Genomic DNA, 24,285 nt, shown 5'->3' on the forward strand with positions numbered 1-24,285 from the left:
CTCTACTTTATCACTCTCCAAGGCTTTGTACATCTACCATCAAGGGAGATCCATCCAAGATCTGACTGACTCAGACATTGGGCACGATTCAATTCAGCGCGATGTAAATAGCGCCGGGAGATAGCTCCCGGAGCTATTCAATTCATCGCGCTGTTAGGTCGGGGAAGGCTCGTTATCGTGCCTTAAACAGGGTGTTTAGGCGCAATAACGGGCATTCCCCGACCTAACTTCCCGGCGCGAGGCTGTTTTCCCGGCGCTAAGGCAGAAAACCCTCGCGCCGACTCTTTTGTCGGATTTCTTCTCTCATCCCCGGAGGGATGAGCGAAGATATCATTAGTCGGACTTGTCAGCACGGTGTATTGAATAGCTCCGGGAGCTCACTCCCGGAGCTATTTACATCGCGCTGAATAGAATCGAGCCCATTGACTGGAGATAGGCAAAAATGAGTAAATTCGCTTCTTAGCATGCGCTGTTTGCGAGATGTGCGTCAGGCAGATATTACTTGGTGGTTGCCATTTTTTCTGGTTAGCCATTCCTTCAAGGCTGACACGATATGACTTGTGCACCAGAAAATTCACTGAAATAACACAAATAGGCGTTGCAATTTTAACGGCATTTATAAAAAAAAAACGACACGGAAATAAATATTTAAAATGCAAATTGCAGATAATACATTTATTTTACAAAACAGTGGACACATTAGTGTAAATGATTTAAACATGGTACAGATGTGTACAGTATCACGATAGTTGAATGTGTGGTTTATACAGTAGTTAAATACAGCACATATACATATTTAAATTCTCATCAATGCCCTTCAAGACTATTTACCTTTTCAAACTTTATATACATTAAGGACTTGCAGAAATGTGGACTGTTCATAGAGAACATATAAAGGATTAAGGTGCCCGTTTAGGAACAGAGTTCAGTTTGCGACGATAAGGCGTACGCCATTTTGTTATCGCAGAGACTATGCAGACCCATCACAGAGTGATTGACAGGAAGTGCCGTTTGTGGGAGGTGACGGGGGGAGGTGGTCGACGAAAACGCAGGTGTGCCAGTGCGTTTGAACACCGTTGCAGGGGTGCATATACATTTTCCACTGCGATGCTTTAGAGTATTCATAACGTGTGATGAGGTTAGCAATTCTTGAGTAAGGTCAGAGCTTGTGCAAGTGTGCGTGAGGCTGCGATGGTACTCGATAGTACCGATGGTTTCGCAGTCTTGCTAAACATTACGGATGTGTGTTAGGTAAAATAGGCGTCCTTATGTTATGCTGGGACGGCATAGCGATCGCAATAGATTAGAATACTATCGCAGTGAGACTGCGTGCCTAATAGTAATTGCAATCGCAGTTCCGATCGGTAGTGACTGAGGTCCTCTGTTCTCTCTGTATGTACGTCCATTTACTGTACTGGAGAGCAGTGTCTTGGCATAGAGAGTAACGCCACCATAGTATCAACAGATGAGTGACCGAACGTGTCGAAACAATGGAACCCGTAGCAACCAATCCGCTGTTTGCTGTCAGTTTCTAAACTGCACTAAAAAACTAACGACAGTTGAGCTTCAATCGGTTGCTATTGGTTACAGCACCCGCGCTAACAGTGCACCAAATCTAAAACAATTTTATTGATAACACTTCTGCGAGCAAAAGGGGACACAATAGCAGATTCTCCAAGTACAACACGTTTTTGGTTTCACAGAATAATGCATTCATTCATTTAATAAGAACAAAAAAATTGCAAAAACTACAGCAGGAGTCAGGCAAATGTTTCACTGAAATAAATATTTTATACCAAAAATAAACCTACAGTATTTTATATTTATTTTAGTTAAGTCACAAAAATCTCATTACAATCCAGGAAATTGGAAACAGAAGATACAATATAGGACCGTACAAATACATATTTAACCGTCCTACAGAAAATTTTCATCTGATCAATAGTTTATTGAACCTTTTCTTGTCAATGGCGGTCAACATCGCACATGGAGCACAACTGTGTTGTAAGATGTAACCAGTATCAATCAATTAGGTACAGATGTGTCCTCATATCCCTGCCGATCACGCTACAAACGTGTACGCTACGCTACGCTATGGGGCGCACTGAGATCACACCATGCAATCCTATGGCGTCGCGGATGCGAAACAATGCATGGCGCGAAATTCCGCATACGCAGCAAAGATGCAAGAGGACAGATCAGTATAGCAGGGTGTAACACTCACTCATTGGGTCCCATAATGTATTTTTTGGGGGGGAAGGGGACAAATGTGTTGTAACCAATATCAACCATTTAGGTATAGCAGGGGCGCAACACTCAATCATTGAACCCTATAATACATTTTTGGGGGTGGGGAGATGGGGGATACTGGTCTGTGTGCCTGTTCCTTCTCATTAAAAACCTGTTTGGGGGAAATGTACTAAGTTTTGGAGAGCATGAAGTGGAGAGAGAGTACCAGCCAATCAGCTCCTAACTGCCATATAACAGGCTGTGTTTGAAAAAATGACAGTTAGGAGCTGATTGGTTGGTACTTTATCTCTCTCCGCTTTATCTCTCTCCAAGGCTAAAGCTGGGTACACACTAAACGATGTGTACCCAGCGTGATATCGTGAGCCGAGGGACCCGGCAGGGGTGCCAGCATTGGCAACTGCATACACACTGGCCCCCGCTGACGATATCACCCGTCAGACTTGCATGCATAGCGGGTACACACTGGCCGATGTGCCTGATATGTCGTCCGATCTGCCGGATCGGATGACATATTGTCTAGACCAGGCATGCCAAACTCATTATACCAACCAGGCCGAATATTCAAGGTCTAAGAGTGCGTGCGCCGCAAGAAAAAAAAAAACTCTTATATGCAATTTTGAAAGGTTAATTATTAATAAAAACCAAAGCAGTGCCCCCTGTATTAGAGCCCCTTATGCAATGCCCCCTGTATTAGAGCCCATTATGCAATGCCCCCTGTATTAGACTCCTTATGCAATACCTCCTGTATTAGAGCTCATTATGCAATGCCCCCTGTATTAGAGCCCATTATGCAATGCCCCCTGTATTAGAGCCCATTATGTAATGCCCCCTGTATTAGAGCCCCTTATGCTATGCCACTGTAGTTGTGCCCCTTATGCAATGCCCCTGTATTAGAGCCCCTTATGCAGCGCTCCCAGATGGGCCCATTATGCAGTGCCCCCAGTAGTACCCATTATGCAGTGCCTCCAGTAGTGCCCCTTATGTTGTGCCCCCAGTAATGCCCCTAGTAGTACCCCTTATGCAGTGCCCACAGTAGTGCCCCTTATGCAGTGTCCCCCATAATGTCCCTATTAGTGCCCCTTATGTAGTGTCCCCATAATACCCCTAGTAGTGCCCATTATGCAGTGCCCCTTATGTAGTGCCCTCAGTACTGCCCATTATGCAGTGCCCCTTATGTTGTGCCCCCAGTAATGCCCCTAGTAGTACCCCTTATGCAGTGCCCACAGTAGTGCCCCTTATGCAGTGTCCCCCATAATGCCCCTAATGTAGTGTCCCCATAATACCCCTAGTAGTGCCCATTATGTAGTGCCCCCAGTAGTGCCCCTTATGTAGTGCCCTCAGTACTGCCCATTATGCAGTGCCCCTAGTAGTGCCCCTTATGTTGTGCCTCCTCCCAGTGTAAAACATGTCCCACTGCAGTACTTACCTCTCTCTTACACTGGGCACCGCTCCTGCGTAGACGCTGCCGCTGGCTGGATCTAATTAGATCCAGCACGGCAGGCTGCTCTCATCGCAGGTGACATCATGACGTCACCCGCGCACTGCATCACTTGGAACACTGGCCTCTGAAGCGATATGGGGCTTCTTTAGTCTCTGATAGATTCAGAGACCAGTGTTCCCAGTCTTAAACACAGTAAACACTGCCCAATCGGAGTTGAGCTCCGATCGCGGAAGGGGTTTGGACCGCATGACATTTTTTATTCGGGCCCACACAGTCGGGCCGCATAAAATGTTTATTTGGGCCGCATACGGCCTGTGGGCCGCATGTTTGACATGCCTGGTCTAGTGTGTACCCAGCATTAGTACATCTGCACCCAGGTCTTCACTGTAGTGCATTGCCAGGAACTCCCCTACTGTGGGACTCCATAACAGCCACAGTGGTAGTTCTGCTACAGGCTTTCATTCTTAAACTATCATAGAAAATAGTTTCTATGGGTTACATCACATTCATACACCCTACAGCATGTTGTGGAAAACTGGACGCCTCTTGGTGGTGTTGAGTTATGAACATGTGTGAGAGATACGGGTTTGTGCTGGAAGATACGTTAGAGCAGTGGTCAGGGAACAGGGGTAAGTTACCCCACATGGGTAAAAATTAAATTCTTGGGGGTAATGGACGGACAGCCGGGCATGCATATGAATCTTTCTATAATATAGAATGATTCATATGCATGCCCGGCTGTGCCGCAGGGAGGCTCTAAGCCAGACGCCCGCTGAGATGTTATTACCAGCGGGCACCCGGCTCCTTCCCTGCAGCGTCGTGTTAGCCGGAGGCTGGAGTTCTCTTCTGAACTCCAGCTTCCGGCTCTCTCCATGCGCACTATAGGAGAGACGTCATGACGTCTCTCTCATAGTTCCGAGGAGCAGCCGGACGGACAGGACGGCGGCGGATGCAGGAGTGGGGATTAAGGTAAGTGTTTTTTTTTTGTACAAGCGGCACTACAGGGGCATTATATGGGGGCACTACTACAAGGGCATTATATGGGGGCACTACTACAGGGGCATAACTATGGGGGCACTACTACAGGGGCATTATATGGGGGCACTACTACAGGGGCATTATATGGGGGCACTACTACAGGGGCATTATATGGGGCACTACTACAGGGGCATAACTATGGGGGCACTACTACAGGGGCATTATATGGGGGCACTACTACAGGGGCATAACTATGGGGGCACTACTACAGGGGCATTATATGGGGCACTACTACAGGGGCATAACTATGGGGGCACTACTACAGGGGCATTATATGGGGGCACTACTACAGGGGCATAACTATGGGGGCACTACTACAGGGGCATTATATGGGGCACTACTACAGGGGCATAACTATGGGGGCACTACTACAGGGGCATTATATGGGGCACTACTACAGGGGCATAACTATGGGGGCACTACTACAGGGGCATTATATGGGGGCACTACTACAGGGGCATAACTATGGGGGCACTACTACAGGGGCATAACTATGGGGGCACTACTACAGGGGCATTATATGGGGCACTACTACAGGGGCATAACTATGGGGGCACTACTACAGGGGCATTATATGGGGCACTACTACAGGGGCATTATATGGGGCACTACTACAGGGGCAAAACTATGGTGGCACTACTACAGGGGCATTATATGGGGCACTACTACAGGGGCATAACTATGGGGGCACTACTACAGGGGCATTACTACAGGGGCATAACTATGGGGGCACTACTACAGGGGCATTATATGGGGGCACTACTATATGATTTCCTTCCTTTCAAATCAAGGGGGTAACGTCGGCGTATCTAAATATATTTTGGGGTAAAAGGTAAAAAAGTTCCCTGATCCCTGCGTTAGAGTGTCTTGTGTCCATAGTTCCTGGATTGTCCCCTGACATTATGGGCCTGATTCATACTCGAACGGACTGAAAACATCGGGTGCTTGCGCCTTTTAAATCTGCGCATGCGTCCACATACAATTTCAAAAGACGTTGCTGGGCAGTGACTTGGGGGTGGCTCTGGTTGACAGGCGTGTCAGGCGGCATGCCAGCGTCAGGGACTGTATCGGAAGATGCAGTGCCACTGGTACCAGCGGCCATGTACCGTCAGACATTCAGAGCAGCCATAGGGTTGGTCTAATGGTGCGGTTGATGTCTGTTGGTAGGTGCGACTGTCTGCGCACATCATTGGATTGGAGCGGCAGCTGGTGGTTGTCTCAGTAGAAAGCCCATTGTCTGCGGCCCTAGCATAAATTCAAAGTAACGACTGCAACTCTGAATCAGGACCCTGTAACCATTATTACGTCCTTTATTTTATTAGACTTGATAAATTATATCATATAGGGCTTTAAAAAAACTGGCACTCATTTTTTTTTTATACATACATCAAATAAATAAATTAAAGAGTGATAGAAACAAAAACACTGAGTAGTATTAGCTATAGAGTAAGGCTATACAATGCAGCGTGGTTATAGCAGGTATACAAGATGACAGAAAATCCATTCTATGGAGATCTGAAATACAGGAGAATCATGATACTGAGATCTAAAACCTGAAGCATGTAGCAAACCAGTAGTTGAATTAAATAATTACATGTAGTCTGTTACTACTTAAACATTATATGTAGTGAAAAAATAGCTGTGCCAAGTGAGCCAAAGCTTAGGGGTTACTCACTCGGCTGGCACCTCAGTTCCAAAGATCAAAGTGAACCACCATGGTCCTGTTACTTTGGGGCAAAGGAAACATTGTAGCATAATACTTTACGGGAAGGGCAGTGTGGAATTCTCTAGCAAGGAAAGTCGTTATGGCCAATTTGCTAACTGGATTAAAAAAGGGGGTTTATGCCATTATCGCCAAAAAAATGTTTATGCAGCCAGATCCATTAATTGGCTGCATTACGCAGCGACTGCTCCAAGAAATTAATCTGACTGTTATGCACGAGGTCAGGAGAGAATTGTTGGTTTTCTTCACTGAAGGGACAAACTGGCAACTGCTTAGCTGGAATTTTATGTTGTTTCCCTCTGGTCCAACACAGTTAGAGCTTATAGGAATCTGAATGTAATTGACTTCATTGTCCTAAACATACCAACTATGTAACTACTGTATACGCACAAAGGATTTTTGTCAACAGTGATATCAGTTCCTTGTAAATTGATACATTGGATCCTTAGCGATGTCTCAGATTCCTAGAAACTGGATAGGCTGCATCCTCAGTGATGTCACTGGTTACTATTGACTGGATAGGCCACATCCTCAGTGATGTCAGTGGTTTCTAGTCAGTGGATAGGCCACATTCTCAGTGATGTCACTATTTAGTAGTGAATGGATATTGTGCATCCTCAATGATGTCACTGGTTCCTAGCCGCTGGATAGGCTGTTTTCTCAGTGATGTCATTGGTTCTTTGTGAACAGATATTTTGTGCATCCTCAGTGATATCACTGGTTCCTAGTGAATTCATAGGTTGCATTATCAGTGATGTCACTGGATTCCAGTGAATAGATATCACTGAATCCTTGTAAAGCGGTAGTCTGGATTCTTAATGATGCCTCATTCACATGAACATATTTCCGGTTCATAAAATGGCTGCCTTTTAGTAGCAGTTTTAATCTAGATCATAATATCACATCCAAAAAAAGTCACACTATAGAACAATGACAATCAGAATAATGTACTATTTGGTGTAATAACCGCAGATGTTTTAGGTGGCTATGATGTGTAGTGTCCTGACTTGTGTATTATAGTACTTATGTAATCGCTTTACGTTTTCAGCATCAGTGAGCAGACAAAGTCTAGATGGCTGTGAGCATTGCCTGGCTATAAGTTATACACTGGAACATACTGCCATCCTAACAGATACGACATAAACTTCATTTACGGTGGAGTTCAGGCGTCAATGGCTTGCCTGCAATCCAATGCACTAAGGGTGATAGACTTGGATATACAGTATAAAGTGCATGCAGTAGATTTAACAAATATTACAATAACGGAATGGAGAGATATGCAATATTAGCATGTTTAGCAGTCAGTCTCTTTACGGTCAGTTGAGTAGTGAGTACGAATTTGAAGGCATTTCACTAGATGAGCTTTCTTGGGCGGAAGAAATGTTGTAAAGTCCTAGAAACAAAAACATGACATTCAGTTTCTTCAGTTTAAAATTAGACCATTTTTTTTGACCACATTGAATTTTTAAAGCTTTAGAAAATACAACATGTTACCAAACAGAAATTCTATTGTGTCTTACAGTACATGGCATTTCCTGAACTACAAAGGGAGTTTACAAAATAGTAACCCGAGCGTTCTCATCCTTTCTAAATCTACTGCAATAGATCCCTATAGATCACGGGTTCTCAAATTCAGTCCTCATGACCCCAAACAGTGCATGTTTTCCAGGCCTCCTCACAGAATCGCAAGTGAAATAATTAGCTCCACCTGTGGATCTTTTAACATGTGTCAGTGAGTAGTGAATACACCTGTGCACCTGCTGGGTGACCTGGAAAACGTGACCTGTGTGGGGTCCTGAGGACAGAGTTTGAGAAACTATAGATGGACGAACTACTGTTAGCGTCTCATGTCACCATCACAATGTTGCAGCTGGCTTGGAGTCGGTCTTCCTTTCAGCTTAGCTTTAATGCTGCAGGTAAGCTGATAATGTGAAATGATGTTTTTCAACCATAAATGAATAACAATGTTTGTAAATCAATTGGGAAATATATGTTTATTTGTTCGTATCACTGTGATACTAAAAGAAATATACCGCCCGTTTATTAGGATCGATTTAAAATTAAAATGGAGTCCTCGGTAATGTAAGGCTGTGGAGGTGATTAGAGGCTCTCCTACAAATGTTGTCTGTGGGGCTCCGTCATTTCTTATCAGGCAGTTTCACATTTCTTTAATACTCACCCCTTTTAGCAAACAAATTGATAACTCCTTTTGAAAATGGAGGCTCTGTAGAACTGAGATTGGACGACTAATAAAAAAAAGAGAATGATCATTAGACTCATGTACGAGTATGCAGATGGCATTAAAATCCCTTTCTCATAAATATTCACTGCTTTCCCCAAAGTGTAGTGTACGTAATTGGTATGATATACCGCCGGACCTAAGCCCAGCGGATAAAATACACCGGAAGTCTGGCAAATGAAGATCCTGATAGTGCCAGGTAAGTAACCTAACCCTCCCCTCCCCCCCCTAACCCTTCCTTAGGGGTGCCTAACCCTAACCTCCCCCCCAGTGCATAACCCTAACCTGCCCCCCAGGGGTGCCTAAACCTAACCCCGCCTCCCCGCTCCCTAAATCTAACCCTCCCGGGGGGGTGCCTAACCCTAAGCTCCCCTTCCCCTAGCCTAATCCTAACCCTCCCAGGGGGGGTGCCTAAGCCTAAGTCCCCCTGGGGTTCCTTAAACCTAAACCTCCCCCCCTCCCGCGCGTCTTACAGGTCCCGACGCCCGGGTTACCTACGTTCGGTATGTTGGGCGTTGGGATTTCGGCGTGGGGCTGATGATAGGCGTCAGTATTTAGACATCTATCATTAGTCCCATGCCGGGATTTCACAGTTGGGAAGCAGGCGGTCGGCATTTCATCCGCCGGCTTCCTGATTACATCCCTAGTGTACAACGCACTGTGAGACTTATGTCTCAATGTTTAACTGCTCCGCATATTACTACTGCTCTTATACAGTATACTGCATTCATGCCCTGCCACATATATTGTACACTTTGATGAAACGCTGATGCGAAATCTGAAATCAGTGAGTACGATGCACTGTATAAACACTGAGGACAAATAAATCTCCATAGTAATGTTAGTAGTAATGTTAGTACTTCTTGCATATCTGCTCAGGTTTAAGGTAAATAAGAAAAAAGTAAGTCTACAGAATGAACAGGGCAATTTATTAATTGTTCCATTGTATGGCTCCTCTCTGGGTAATGGCTGGGAGGGAGGTCCAAATGGGACATTCGGGGGCTCACTGACGCGTTTCGCATCATTAAACCCCATTCCCAGCTGCAATTCGCAGGTTTACACAGCAGGGGAGGGACATTTAATATGAATAAATTAAATAATGTGAAATACTGAAAAAAATATTTTGTTGCTACAGTATTAAGATGGCAGATGTATGTATACACAAAATGTTTGATTATAGTTAATATTAATATAAAAATGGGAAGTTGCAGTGGGTGCCAGGCACCCATAGGACCACCAGCTGTCATATGTGCCTCGTTCTAAACCTAATAATAGATAAATAAAATGTCTACGTACCTTTGTCTGCTGTGAAGACCATCTGGAGATGGAAAATCTGCTGAGCAATGAATCTCGTACCTTTTGGGGGATGAAGAGGTATTTTATTTTAGAAACATGAGCGCTGTAAAACACAACTAACATTAAACAGTGTTATGTACTAATTGTGGACATGCAGTATACAGTAGATGCAGTTTCCTCCCCACTTCTTTACTGACGGCCACAGGACCTCTGTACTTCTGCAATATGACCTCATTTGTACATGGCCTCAGAAGTGCAATCATGACTTTTGCGCGGTCGTAAATCACCCTCCAGTGTTTGGATCTTACCTTTTTGTCCAACAAACACCCGAACAACAGAATAAATAGTCCCTGAAAGAGAAAGCAGAATTTCATTTCTTAATTATATTGGGACTTTCTCTGGAAAAAACAATGCAAAGCAACCAGACTACTAGCTCACTATATACTAGGCAGAATAATGTCAGTATTATAATGCCCATTTAACAATAATAGTTATCTCCAGTTATACTCTAGTGGGATGTAGTCAGCATCCCTGCGTCCGGGATGCTGACGGACGAAATGCCGGCACCAAAATCGGGATACCCATACTAGTTTATGCTGTTGTCACAGTACATCCAACACTCTATACTGTATGTACATACATTCCAACTATTAAAGTGGGTAATCAGGACAAGTGTCAAGAGAATGGGGGAGTGGCCATACACCAAGGGGTACACCCAGTGTTTCCAACACAATGAACAGACCCCAGCTGTCTTTACCGACCCTAAAACCTCCCTTCCATGGTGTGCTCACCAGTGTCAGGTTCCCATGCAGAGCAGCTGTGAACGGAACACACCTCCCAATGGGTCTACCTAACCAGACCAGGACAACGGGACAGAGCCCAAAAATCAGGACTGCCCACCAAAAAAGGGACAGTTGTGAGCTATGTGTGTTAGTGTTAGTGAGGACAGGGCAACATCGTACTTGCCTATCCTCTCGGAATGGCCTGGAGGCCACTGAAAATTGGGTGACGCGGCCACCCGCCCAGAACAGTGGGCAAGACTCCCAGAGGCTGGAACCACCCAGCCACAGCCGGCCACTTCCCAAGTCAATTCGAGCTGAATCACAACTTCGTGGTTGCTGATGACCCCCTTTGGGTTAAGTGGATCTCCATAAGTTGTTCTAAGGGAGGGCTGTTCACCAGCAAATGTGCTAGTTGTTTATTTGTTAGATGGTTGGTTTTTATCAGCAGTTATTTCCTACTCCCCTCCTTTTTTCCTTAGTATTTTTAGTTTGTTATATAAAAAATTGATATTGTGTCTGATGTACATGTCTGATGGTGGTTTATAGGCCGTTAGGGAGTCTATAATTGCGTAGACAATCCTACCTTCTTTATAGCGGAAGAAAGACTTGATGGCTCTGCGAGAACCTGTATTTCATAGTGAAGTTCCTTACCTGAAGTGAATTCAACGCTGCAAAAATCCCTCCTAACACTTCCGATGATGAGTTTAGTATTGTTCCAATTCCGAATCCCCAGGTCAATCCTAGAAGTGGGGTCAGGATCAGTATACATTTGGCAATATGATTTAAGGTGCTCTTCTCCTCTTTTCTTGGCCTATCTCCTACAGAAGGTCTGAGGACTTTGACTATGACCACGAGCAGAGTAATAAAATTGACCAGTAAAATGGTGAGTGCCGGCACTATAAAGGCAATTATCGTTTTGCTGTCTTTAACATTGAGCCAGCAAGCTCTTACTTTATCGTTTTGCTGTAGATATTTGTTGTCGGGTTGGGTGACTGCCACCGTGATGACTGAAATAATGACAGGACATCCGTAACCCAGGAAAAAAGATATGCCCATCATGATGGTCTTGCTCAGGTCGTGGAAGACACACATAAGGCGGTAGAATAGTATAAGCCCCATGGTTAGCATCCAGAAAAAGACGCACAAGTAGAAGAGATGGGTGAAAAAAGTTGCCGCTACGCAAGCCTGCTGATTGTTTTTCACCGCCGCGCCAACGATAAACCAAATGTCGGCCATCAGGAGAGTGACAGCAATGTTCATGATGCAGATGTGTCGCATGTAAGAGGTCTTGTTCTTGGTTACGGATTTCCAGACCGTGGCCTCAATGATGATGCAGATGACCAGGCTGAGGATGGAGATGCCCAAACCAATATAGGTAATATACTCTAACGCTTTGCTATCAATGTTCTCTAATGACATGAGAATGGAGAATGAAGTCAAGTGAGTACAGGTACAGCTCACTATATCTCCATCCGTTTTAGGAGTACAGCCAGTCTCATCCCAATCCTTGATGTCGAAGTTCCAGAAGACACATTTTGCCTTATTTAACGTCCGGTTGCTCTTTGAAAAATTCATCCCAATCTGGAAGTTGGGTTTGAAATAACTCCCCGTTACTGTTGTTGTCATCACAAGACCGTTCAAAGTCCCATTGTTACTGGTGTCATTAGGTGTACCAATGATGTCCTTTAATGTAGCGTATGCGATGCTTATTACCTTGGAGCCAATTGACAGGGTGCTCAGGGTGGTACTATTAACCAAAACATCACCCGTCAATTTATTTGACTGGCTGAAATTAAAAGGTGCATGGTAATTTGCTGTTGAATTACTTATAACACTGCCGATTAGCTGAACATTGGTGTTGTTGTTGATTTTTATCTCGCTGCTAAATACCAGATTGTTTGCAAAGTTTTCCACAGATTGGAGAAGAGTTGAACTTGCGTTAACCCTGTTTGGAATTTTAGTCCAAGTTTCATTAGTTGAAACGTCCAAGACAACGTTGACCGTCTGAAGAAAGTTCTGGGGAGTAAAGAAGAACTGAATGAAAAAAGGGATATTGTGGAGCTAGACAGCATCAAATAACAGTGATATATGTATCATATATGATTTTCCTTAGTTTCAGTAGGCAGGGCTAGTACAACCTGTCACCAATCACAACCTCAGAATACTTACAGCAGCACTAAGTATTTTAGGAGATAAGTGCTCTGGTTTTGTGAGAGGCTATGCTTAGTCTGGTCGTGAGAGTACGGTATGTCAATGGGGACAGGGCTGCATGTGACAAGGGCAGTGACATGATGTGAGGAGGGGAATGGAGGCAGCAGGAAGCCACAGACTGAGAGTTATATAGTGGTAGGAGCAGGCTCTCCCAGCAGCACAGAGTGTATCAGGAGATGAATGATGTGTTAGTGGGGACAGGGCTACATGTGACAGAGGCAGTGATATGATGTGAGTAAAGGAATGGAGCAGAGGCAGCAGGAATCTATAGCCAGAGAATTATGTAATGGAAGGAACATGGTCTCCCAGCAGCACAGAGTATATCAGGAGATGAGAGATGTGTCAGTGAGGACAGGTCTGCATGTGACAAGGGCAGTGACATGATGTGAGGAGGGGGAATGGAGGCAGCAGGAAGTCACAGACTGAGAGTTATATAGTGGTAGGAGCAGGCTCTCCCAGCAGCACAGAGTGCATCAGGAGATGAATGATATGTTAGTGGGGACAGGGCTGCATGTGACAGGGGCAGTGACATGATGTGAGGAGGGGAATGGAGGCAGCAGGAAGTCACAGACTAAGAGTTATATAGTGGTAGGAGCAGGCTCTCCCAGCAGCACAGAGTGTATCAGGAGATGAAAGATATGTTAGTGGGGACAGGGCTACATGTGACAGGGGCAGTGATATGATGTGAGTAAAGGAATGGAGCAGAGGCAGCAGGAATCTATAGCCAGAGAATTATGTAATGGAAGGAACATGTTCTCCCAGCAGCACAGAGTATATCAGGAGATGAGAGATGTGTCAGTGAGGACACGTCTGCATGTGACAAGGACAGTGACATGATGTGAAGAGGGGAATGGAGGCAGCAGGAAGCCACAGAGTGAGAGATATAGTGGAAGGATCAGGGTTTCCCAGCAGCACAGAGTATATCAGGAGATAAATGATGTGAGGATGGGAATGGAGGCAGCAGGAAATGCCTATTTTGCATAACATAAAAAATCCCATAAAGTAAAAATGCTTAAACTGATTCAGAGATGGTGATGGGGAGGGGCAGCAAAGATCGCAGGTGACCATTTCCAGGACATGTCACAGCCTTTGTCTGCGATCCCGCAGTGAAAGTGGCTCTGGCGTTTCACTACACGCGGCCATTTGCGCAACCATAGGGCCTCTCAGAAATCTGATTATCGAAGGATCTGTGACTGATGCTGCGTCTTTGTACGCAGTCGCTTGGATTTGCGAAGCCGCCAGTGGGCGTTTCAATAAAAATCTTGGCGGTGGCTAAATTTGCACAATTTCGCCAGATAGCAGCAACAGTATTAGCATACAACTCTGAATCAGGTCCTCTGTGCCCAAACATTGCACCAATCAGTGTCAGTGTAACGCAAACAGCCAATCACAAGCAGGCTGTTAATGCCGGTGACAGTCATCATCGGTCAGTATTTATATCTGCCCCTAACCACCTGCCTCCCCATCTCACTCTGGGCCTGATTCAGAGCCGCACGCTGCTGGCGAGCGCTCGTTCTGAATCAGGGCATGTTTTTTTTTTCTCCAGGCCGCCCGCAAAACTGTGGGTGACCACCCACAGCTTGTGCGAGCGGCCTGGAGTCCGTCACGATTATAGCAACCATCGGGCTTGTGACGAGACCCTGTGGTAGGGTCTCGGCTCCCGCAAGACCGAGTTGACTTCCTGCTCTATTAGAGCTGGAAGTCCACTACTGACATCACTAGTGATGTCAGTAGGGCTGCCCTCAAACGGCAGGCGTTCCTAAGGGAACGCCTGCGTTTGTGCAGCCACCCCCCCCCTCCCCGCCTACAAAACGGGGCGAGGTGTCACTCACCATCGACAGCCGCCCCGTCTTGTAGCGAGCCCCGCAGCGACTGAAGCTCAGTCGATGATCGGGGTTCGCGCATGCGCACGCCGGACGTGGCGCATGCCCAGTGGGGGACCATCGACCCGTTTGCGAGCGCTGTGAATCAGGCCCTCGGTTCTGCCCATCTAGACACACACTGTTAGAGCATACAGTACTGCAGGGGTGCAGGAGCCAATCAGCAGAGACTTCCTGCCTGTGATGCCCCAAATACCTCAGCAGGATATCGCCCATCAGAGAATTCTCAGTCTTTCAAGTATTAGCGGCGAAAGCTTAAACTGCCAGGTTCTGCCACGGCAGTGTTGCTGCCCATGTACAGCCTCAGGTCATACATGAGCACTGTGAGAGGCAGAGAAGCATCTACAAAATCCTCTTGTTATTTTCGGAGATTGATAAATCAGACTGTCCCCATACACTGTATGGCATTGCGCATTGCTCCTTAAATGAATGTAGGAGAGATCTGTGACACTTCCTGCCTTAGGCCATTCATTCATACACAGGAAAGGAACTTTAAATTGCGTCGATCATACAGAAACTGTGGTTTCCCCTTGAATTAAGCCAAACAAGGGCCTGATTCAGTGGTCGATGCAGCACGCAAGCGTCCAATCTTTTAAGTCTGCGCACGCGTCCAAGTCACATGCGTCCCGATGATTACCACCGAAAGATGCAGAACGAATTTGGAAGCAGAGACAGAGGGAATTACCTGAGAGGTAACAGGGGGGGATTTGGTGGATAGTCAAGCGTGGCTGGGTGGCCTACTATTGCATCCTTTGCCGCAGCAGCTGCAGAAGCACCGGCGGCCATGTTCATACGAAAATGTCCTTCACCTCCATAGGGCTGGAGTAATGGCGATTGTGGGTTTTTGTATGCACAGCGGCAGATTAGCACTGCGGCTGGTCGGCGTGTCAGTAGAAAGCCCATCAGCTGCGTCACTAGTACATGCAGTCGTGGCTGGAACTGCATCCACCTGTGAGGCCCAAAGTCTGAGGGCCTGATTCAGACCCGCTCGCGAGCGCTGAGCGCTCGCGAGCGGGTTGATGGTGGCCCAGTGCGCATGCGCGCCATGGAGCCGGCTCCGTCGTGCGCATGCGTGAGACCCGGATAGCAACGGGCAAACCGTCGCTCCGGGTCTCGTACCAAAGGGGGCATGCTGTCGATGTTGAGTGACAGCACGCCCCCTTTGGTGGGCAGGCCGAGGGAGTGGCTGCGCAAACGGAGGAGTTCCCATGGCAACGCCTACCGCCTGGGGCTGGCCCCACTGACATCACAAGTGATGTCAGTGGGAGTGATTTTGGCTCTGTTTGAGCCGAAAGCACTCTAGGGCTTGCGGCAATGAGACCCTACCACAAGGGTCTCATCGCAAACCCGATGGTCGCGATGGTCTTGACCATCGCGACCATCTTCCTGGCCGCTCGCTATAGCTGTGGGTGGTCACAGGAGGCCGCTCTAAAAAAACAGAAGGCCGGCCCTGATTCAGAGCGAACGCTTTGTCAGAGCGTCCGGCTCTGAATCAGGCCCTGAGCACCCTGTGAGTTACATCTGCTCTATATATAATGAAGAAATCTTAAACCATTTAAGATTTGGCTTAATGGAGCCATTTGACGATTATGCTATAAATCTCCTGGTTATCTTGATCATGGCAAAGCTTCATAGGATGCTATTTCAGAGGACTAGTGTGACAGTGCCATCCTAACGTGCTGTATGACCGTGCCATCCTAACGTGCTGTATGACCGTGCCATCCTAACGTGCTGTATGACCGTGCCAGCCTAACATGCTGTATGACCGTGCCATCCTAGCGTGCTGTATGACCGTGCCATCCTAACGTGCTGTATGACCGTGCCATCCTAACCTGCTGTATGACTGTGCCATCCTAACATGCTGTATGACCGTGCCATCCTAACATGCTGTATGACCGTGCCATCCTAACGTGCTGTATGACTGTGCCATCCTAGCGTGCTGTATGACTGTGCCATCCTAACGTGCTGTATGACCGTGCCATACTAACGTGCTGTATGACCGTGCCATCCTAACGTGCTGTATGACCGTGCCATCCTAGCGTGCTGTATGACCATGCCATCCTAACGTGCTGTATGACCGTGCCAGCCTAACGTGCTGTATGACTGTGCCATCCTAGTGTGCTGTATGACCGTGCCATCCTAATGTGCTGTATCGTGGGACCTGGGGTCTGGTTAGGTTATGGAATGCTGGGGGCTCAAATATAGGAAGCATGTACAACCACAGCCCGGTGCAGGGGTAGACAAAGTGTGACCAGCCCAACTGCTGTGGAACTACACATCCCAGCATTCCCTGCCACAGTTTTGATGTTGGGGCATGCTAAAACTGTGTCAGTCTTTGGACACAGCTACTGTGTAATAATATGCTAATGCCGCATATAGGCGCCTCCTGTCTGCCGGCATCTACAGCTGCATCCGAAGGCGTGGCATTAGCTCACTCTGAGTGTCCTTCGCTCATCTGAGTAGCCCTTAGGTTACTAAGTATGGCCGGTGCTATCAAGCAACTGAAGCCAGTGAGCTGAGTACAAGGACGCAGTCACTGGCTTCAGCATGCCCAGAAAATGGGGGGACCAGCCACCATTTTCTAGGATGCTGCCTGACGCCGCCCCCAAATGGCCAAAGCCGGTCAATCAGGCTGCGGCGTCCAGGCACTGCAAGTGAGCACGCAGAAAATGATCTGCTCATGTGCTGTACAGGTCCTGCACATGCGCAGATCTTCTAACATCAGAATTGTACACAAACCATTGGGTTATTTAGTACAACTCTGAACCAGCCCCCATGCACAGATCTGCTTGTCCCACGTGATCGGCACATTGCATCGCTTGTTCGGCTTTGTGGGCTCAGGTTGTTTATGGTTCTCAACTTGATTTGAAAGTGACCTGTGCGATCATCCTTCTGCTGTTTGATTGGCACTGACCCTTTCCCTGGTCACGGTGATGCCTAGGGCCATTTACTACAGAACAAAACACAAGACTTGTGCTGATGGTGCCGCTGGCCAGCTATTGTCGGACAGCATCAGCATAACCTGCCCGTTATTTTTGTGAACCCTTACCTGCATGGCCGGTTCTTCCACATTCCGAGCGACGGTTCCGACCTGCGTTAATATGTCCAGCACAAGCTGCATATTACTAACAGACGAAGTTATATTTTGTCTTTCCGAAGCTACTGTAGAACTTAGGGTCCCAAGCAGAGCAGGAACTTTTGTTTCAGATCCGGGGCTCGTTAAGTCCTGAAAAAGAAAAAAAAAAAAGTAAAAATGAACTTGAATGAATGAGCTTATTAGGTAACATAGGGCCTGATTCTTTAACGATAGCAACTGCAACAGCGTACGCAATTGGGCGATTGTTGTGTACTGTGCATGCATGTGCGCAAAGGCATCACTGCAATCGCACTGTGATCACACAGACCACGTAGAGCCATCGCAGAGCGAGTGACAGGCAGTGAGTGTTTGGGGGTGGTGACGGGGGAGTGGTCGGAGAAACGCAGGCGTGCCTGTCCGTTTAAACACCGTTACATGGGCGTGCATAAATTAGCCACTGCGACGGCATACACAATCTGAGTACTCGCTGCGTGCAACGAGGTTAGCAATCTCTAAGTAAGGTCAGAGCTGCTGTAATTCTGTGTGAGGGGCCGATGGTACTCGATGTTACCAATGTTTATGGCAGGTTTGCGAGGTATTACGGATGTGAGATAGCGGTAGTGGGAGGCAGCGGGGGTCTCTATGCTGGCAGTGTGACGGCATTGCGATTGCATTCATTAGCATATTTTCGCAGCAGACCTGCGCGCGATTACTGAGCTGCAATAGCGATCGTTAAATGAATCAGGCGCATAATGTGTAATATAATGAATATATTTGTACCATTGTTTATGCTTGTTAAAGCTATGACAGTTTAATTGTTACAGACCGGGGTAAGCTGCACATAGTTATTAGCAACGCTATGGGAGCACTTATCTGTGGCGTTTATCTTCCTGTTCCGCCCTGATTCTGCGACTGTATGCTAACACTGCCACATAGCCCTTCCCTGGTGTCCAGCCGGGCGTATGAATGTGCCAGAACTGAGATGCCCACATCGTGCGCCTATACATTGCAGCAGTCATACTTGGCCCGTCTTTAGACGCCACCATCGGTCGCACCATGATAACTTGCACCAGCCCCATGCTAGGTGTGGATTCTCTGTCTGAGCCTCTGTGTACCTAAACCTTTCAGCAACACGTCCATGGCTCCCCCATAACACGCCTATAAGAAAGCTCATCTGGGTACATCCGCATTGTCACCGCCCAGGAGTCACTTCTTTGTGCGCGTGGCTGAAATCACTGCTATGACTCCGGGCCTGATTCAGAGACGGTCGCAGAACAATCGACTGTCCGGTGTGCATTGATGGTACCATTGTTTATGCTGTTGCACCTTGTCGGATGGACATGAGGGGTGTCTCTCTACCCCTATTCCCTGTATTTCTCTCTCCTTCTCCATCTCTCTCATTCTCTCACCCTCCCCATGTCTCTCATTCTCTCACCCCCCATGTCTCTCATTCTCTCACCCTCCCCATGTCTCTCACTCGCTCACCCTCCCCATGTCTCTCATTTGCTCACCCTCCCCATGTCTCTCATTCTCTCACCCTCCCCATGTCTCTCATTCTCTCACCCCCCATGTCTCTCATTCTCTCACCCTCCCCATGTCTCTCATTCTCTCACCCCCATATCTCTAATTCTCCGACCCTCCCCATGTCTCTCATTCTCTCACCCTCCCCATGTCTCTTACTCGCTCACCCTCCCCATGTCTCTCATTCTCTCACCCTCCCCATGTCTCTTACTCGCTCACCCTCCCCAAGTCTCTCATTCGCTCACCCTCCCCATGTCTCTCATTCTCTCAACTCCCATGTCTCTCATTCTCTCACCCTTCCCATGTCTCTCATTCTCTCACCCTCCCCATGTCTCTCATTCTGTCACTACCCCATGTATCTCACTCTCTCACCCTCCCCATGTCTCTCATTCTCTCACCATTCCCATGTCTCTCATTCTCTCACCCTCCCCATCTCTTGCATTCTCTCTCTCCCCATGTCTCTCATTCTCTCACCCTCCCCATGTCTCTCATTCTCTCACCCTTCCCATGTCTCTCATTCTCTCACCCTTCCCATGTCTCTCATTCTCTCACCCTCCCCATGTCTCTCATTCTCTCACGCTCCCCATGTCTCTCATTCTCTCACCCTCCCCATGTCTCTCATTCTCTCACCCCCATATCTCTCATTTGCTCACCCACCCATGTCTCTCACCCTCCCCATATCTGTCATTCTCTCCATGCCTCTCATTCTCTCATCCTCCCCATGTCTCTCATTATCTCACCCTCCCCATGTCTCTCATTCCCTCACCCTCCCAATGTATCTCATTGTCTCACCCTTCCCATGTCTCTCATTCTCTCACCCACCCCATGTCTCTCATTCTCTCATCCTCCCCATGTCTCTCATTCTCTCATCCTCCCCATGTCTCTCATTCGCTCACCCCCCCATGTCTCTCATTCTCTCACCCTCCCCATGTATCTCATTCTCTCACCCTCCCCATGTATCTCATTCTCTCACCCTCCCCATGTCTCTCATTCTCTCCCCCACCTCATGTCTCTCATTCTCTCACCCTCCCCATGTCTCTCATTCTCTCACCCTCCCCATGTATCTTATTCTCTCTCCCTCCCCATGTCTCTCATTCGTTCTCCCTCCCCATGTCTCTCATTCTCTCACCCACCCCATGTCTCTCATTCTCCCCATGTCTCTCCCCATGTCTCTCATTCTCTCACCCTCCCCATGTCTCTCATTCTCTCACCCTCCCCATGTCTTTCATTCTCTCTCTCCCCATGTCTCTCATTCTCTCACCCTTCCCATGTCTCTCATTCTCTCATCCTCCCCATGTCTCTCATTATCTCACCCTCCCCATGTATCTAATTCTCTCACCCTCCCCATGTCTCTCATTCTCTCACCCACCCCATGTCTCTCATTCTCTCATTCTCCCCATGTCTCTCATTCTCTCACCCACCCCATGTCTCTCATTCTCTCATCCACCCCATGTCTCTCATCCTCCCCATATCTCTCATTGTCTCACCCACCCCATGTCTCTCATTCTCTCATCCACCCCATGTCTCTCATTCTCTCACCCTCCCCATGTATCTCATTCTCTCACCCTCCCCATGTCTCTCATTCTCTCACCCACCCCATGTCTCTCATTCTCTCATCCTCCCCATGTCTCTCATTCTCTCACCCTCCCCTTACCTCTCATTCGCTCACCCCCCCATGTCTCTCATTCTCTCACCCTCCCCATGTCTCTCATTCTCTCACCCTCCCCATGTCTCTCATTCTCTCACCCACCCCATGTTTCTCATTCTCTCATCCTCCCCATGTCTCTCATTCTCTCACCCTCCCCTTACCTCTCATTCGCTCACCCCCCCATGTCTCTCATTCTCTCACCCTCCCCATGTCTCTCATTCTCCCACCCTCCCCATGTCTCTCATTCTCTCACCCACCCCATGTTTCTCATTCTCTCATCCACCCCATGTCTCTCATTCTCTCACCCTCCCCATGTATCTCATTCTCTCACCCTCCCCATGTATCTCATTCTCTCACCCTCCCCATGTCTCTCATTCTCTCACCCACCCCATGTCTCTCATTCTCTCATCCTCCCCATGTCTCTCATTCTCTCACCCTCCCCTTACCTCTCATTTGCTCACCCCCCCATGTCTCTCATTCTCTCACCCTCCCCATGTCTCTCATTCTCTCACCCTCCCCATGTCTCTCATTCTCTCACCCTCCCCATGTCTCTCATTCTCTCACCCTCCACATGTCTCTCATTCTCTCACCCACCCCATATTTCTCATTCTCTCACCCTCCCCATGTCTCTCATTCTCTCACCCTCCCCATGTCTCTCATTCTCTCACCCTCCCCATGTCTCTCATTCTCTCTCCCACCCCATGTCTCTCATTCTCTCATCCTCCCCATGTCTTTCATTCTCTCACCCTCCCCTTACCTCTCATTCACTCACCCCCCATGTCTCTCATTCTCTCACCCTCCCCATGTCTCTCATTCTCTCACCCTCCCCATGTCTCTCATTCTCTCACCCTCCCCATGTCTCTCATTCTCTCACCCTCCCCATGTCTCTCATTCTCTCACCCTCCCCATGTCTCTCATTCTCTCACCCTCCCCATGTCTCTCATTCTCTCACCCTCCCAATGTCTCTCATTCTCTCACCCTCCCAGTGTCTCTTTCACTCCCTCCCCTGTGTTTATCCCTCTCCTTCTCATTTCTCTCTCTCACTCCCCTATCTCTTATTTCTCACTCCACATGTATTTCTATTTTTCCCCCAAATCTCTCCTTCACCTATGTGTCTCTCTACCCCATGTCTCCCTCTCCCCCTCCCATGTGGGTGTCTCTCCTTCCCTGTGTCTCTCTCACCTACCCCTGTGTATTTCTCTCCTGTCCCTATGTAACACTTTCCCCTATCTGTCTCCTTCCCCATCTCTGTTTCTCTCGATCAATCTCTCGCTGTGCAGCAGCAAGCGTGCTCAGAGTCTGCAGATACTCCAGAGTACACCCAGGGGCACACTGTATCTATTATGGGTGCAGGGTGTACGGTGCACTGTACTTTATACTTACCTGTCGGTTGTCTCGGCCAGCGCTGAAAATGGCGGCTGCCATTTTCCCCGTGACTTGCGCATGCACACTACTGCTGTCCCTGTCAAAAAGGCTTGAGCGCCATTTTCCTGGAGAGCCGCACATGAGCAGTAATTTCTGGCACTAAGCCAGAATCTACTGCTGCACCCGCCGCCATTGCAGTGGCACCACTAGAGAGAGGAAAGGGCCCCGCACTGAGTCTGCACACTGGCCCCTTCCTCTCTTAAAACACCCCTGAGATAGTCTGTGAGCTTGAGGGTATGTGAAATGCTGACATATTGCCTGGAACAGTGAGGACTTGAGAAAAAGCAGCAGAGACCCAGTGCATGGAGCATTTATGCAAGAGACTTCCTGCTCAGCCTTAGGATCTGGAGCTGCTGGTCATTGCCACTGGAACACTGCTGCTTGGATCTTGCTTCTCTATTGTTTCTCTGAGTGAGTTCCTGTCTCAGTGCTGGCAGACTGCAGTTGGAGGCAACTGTCACCAGCAGGCAGTTGTCAGCAGGTGTCCAGCGTGCCTGCGCTAGACGGTCACCTTACACGATTATATATTATATGTACCTGGTATCACCCAGGTATACTTTAGATGTTTACCTTTTCCATTTGCATCTCACCAATAACACATTAATAATTCACCTCTATAGTAATGCATCACTGCTTTAGTAAGACACTACCCTCCCTCACCTGTGTACTAACACATTCCACTACCTCACCTCTGTAGTAACACATTATCCTCACTCACCTCTGTAGTAACACATTACCCACACTCCCACCTGTAGTAAGTTATTCCCATCCCTCACCTCTGGAGTAACACATTACTCCTGCTAACCCCTGTAGTAATACATTCTCTTCCCTTGCTGCGTAGTAACACATTGGACATTTTCCTCCCTCACCTGTGTAGTAACACATTCCCCTCCATCACCTCTATAGTAACGCATCCCACTCCCTCACCTGTGTAATAGCATATTTCCTTCCCTCACCGCTATAGTAACACATTCCCCTCTCGCTGCTGCTTTAACACATTTTCCTCTCTCGCCTCTGTAGTAATACATTCCCTTCGCTCACTATTCAAATAGGGGAGCCACACCAACTGCCAGTGATGTTTGGCAGCACTTCGGGTGACAGTTGGTGTTTGAATACTGAACTGTGCTGCAGCCATGATGAGACAGTCAGGCAGGACACTGCACAGGAGGAGGAATCATTTTAGCCCTTTTCACCCCCTTAGGAGTCGCATTTTGAAAAATCCCTTCTCAGTGGGCACCTACATCTTGGAAGGAATATACTCCTTTATTTGCAGATGACACAAAAATATGCAACATGGTTGACACACCAGGAAGGGGTAAGACAAATGATGGAGGATCTAGGTAGGCTATAGGAATGATTAAGAACGTGGCACCTACATTTTAAATCTAAACAATGCAAGATCATGCACTTGGGTTTCAAGAACCCAAAAGGTTAAATATAGTATCAAGGGTACTATATTGGAAACTACTGGAAAGAGGATGAAAGGGATCTAGGAGTCACTATTTCATGTGACTTAAAGGCAGTTAAGCAATGTAATAAAGTAATGAGAAAGGCAAGTCAGATTCTTGGTTGCATAGGGAGATGAATCAAAGCAGGAAGGAAGAAGTAATAATGCCCATATATACTGTAGGCAATTGGGGTTGTAGTTAGCAGACCAGAGGCTGCCAGTCTAGATCCCGACAGGGGAAGCCCTACACGAGACTTAAGTTAGGCATCGAAATACAGACACCTATCTTAATTCAGATGCCGGAATCC

General features: G+C 47.5%; 1 protein-coding gene across 1 annotated transcript in view; it reads right to left on the reverse strand.

Moving 5' to 3' along the window:
* Positions 1-641: 641 nt before the first annotated feature.
* LOC148533789 (adhesion G protein-coupled receptor F5-like) overlaps positions 642-24,285 on the reverse strand; it is a 147,916-nt gene continuing 124,272 nt past the window's right edge. Inside the window, exons 16-21 of the mRNA XM_088467272.1 lie at positions 17,910-18,086; positions 11,421-12,785; positions 10,296-10,337; positions 9,988-10,047; positions 8,632-8,698; positions 642-7,845 (exon numbers count right to left, since the gene is read on the reverse strand). Coding sequence (XP_088323398.1) covers positions 7,769-7,845; positions 8,632-8,698; positions 9,988-10,047; positions 10,296-10,337; positions 11,421-12,785; positions 17,910-18,086 — 1,788 coding nt within the window. The 3' untranslated portion in view covers positions 642-7,768. The remainder of the gene's footprint in view (positions 7,846-8,631; positions 8,699-9,987; positions 10,048-10,295; positions 10,338-11,420; positions 12,786-17,909; positions 18,087-24,285) is intronic.

The sequence above is a fragment of the Taudactylus pleione genome, unplaced genomic scaffold (assembly GCF_031769625.1).
Source record: "Taudactylus pleione unplaced genomic scaffold, aTauple2 ptg000070l, whole genome shotgun sequence".
Lineage (NCBI taxonomy): Eukaryota > Metazoa > Chordata > Amphibia > Anura > Myobatrachidae > Taudactylus > Taudactylus pleione.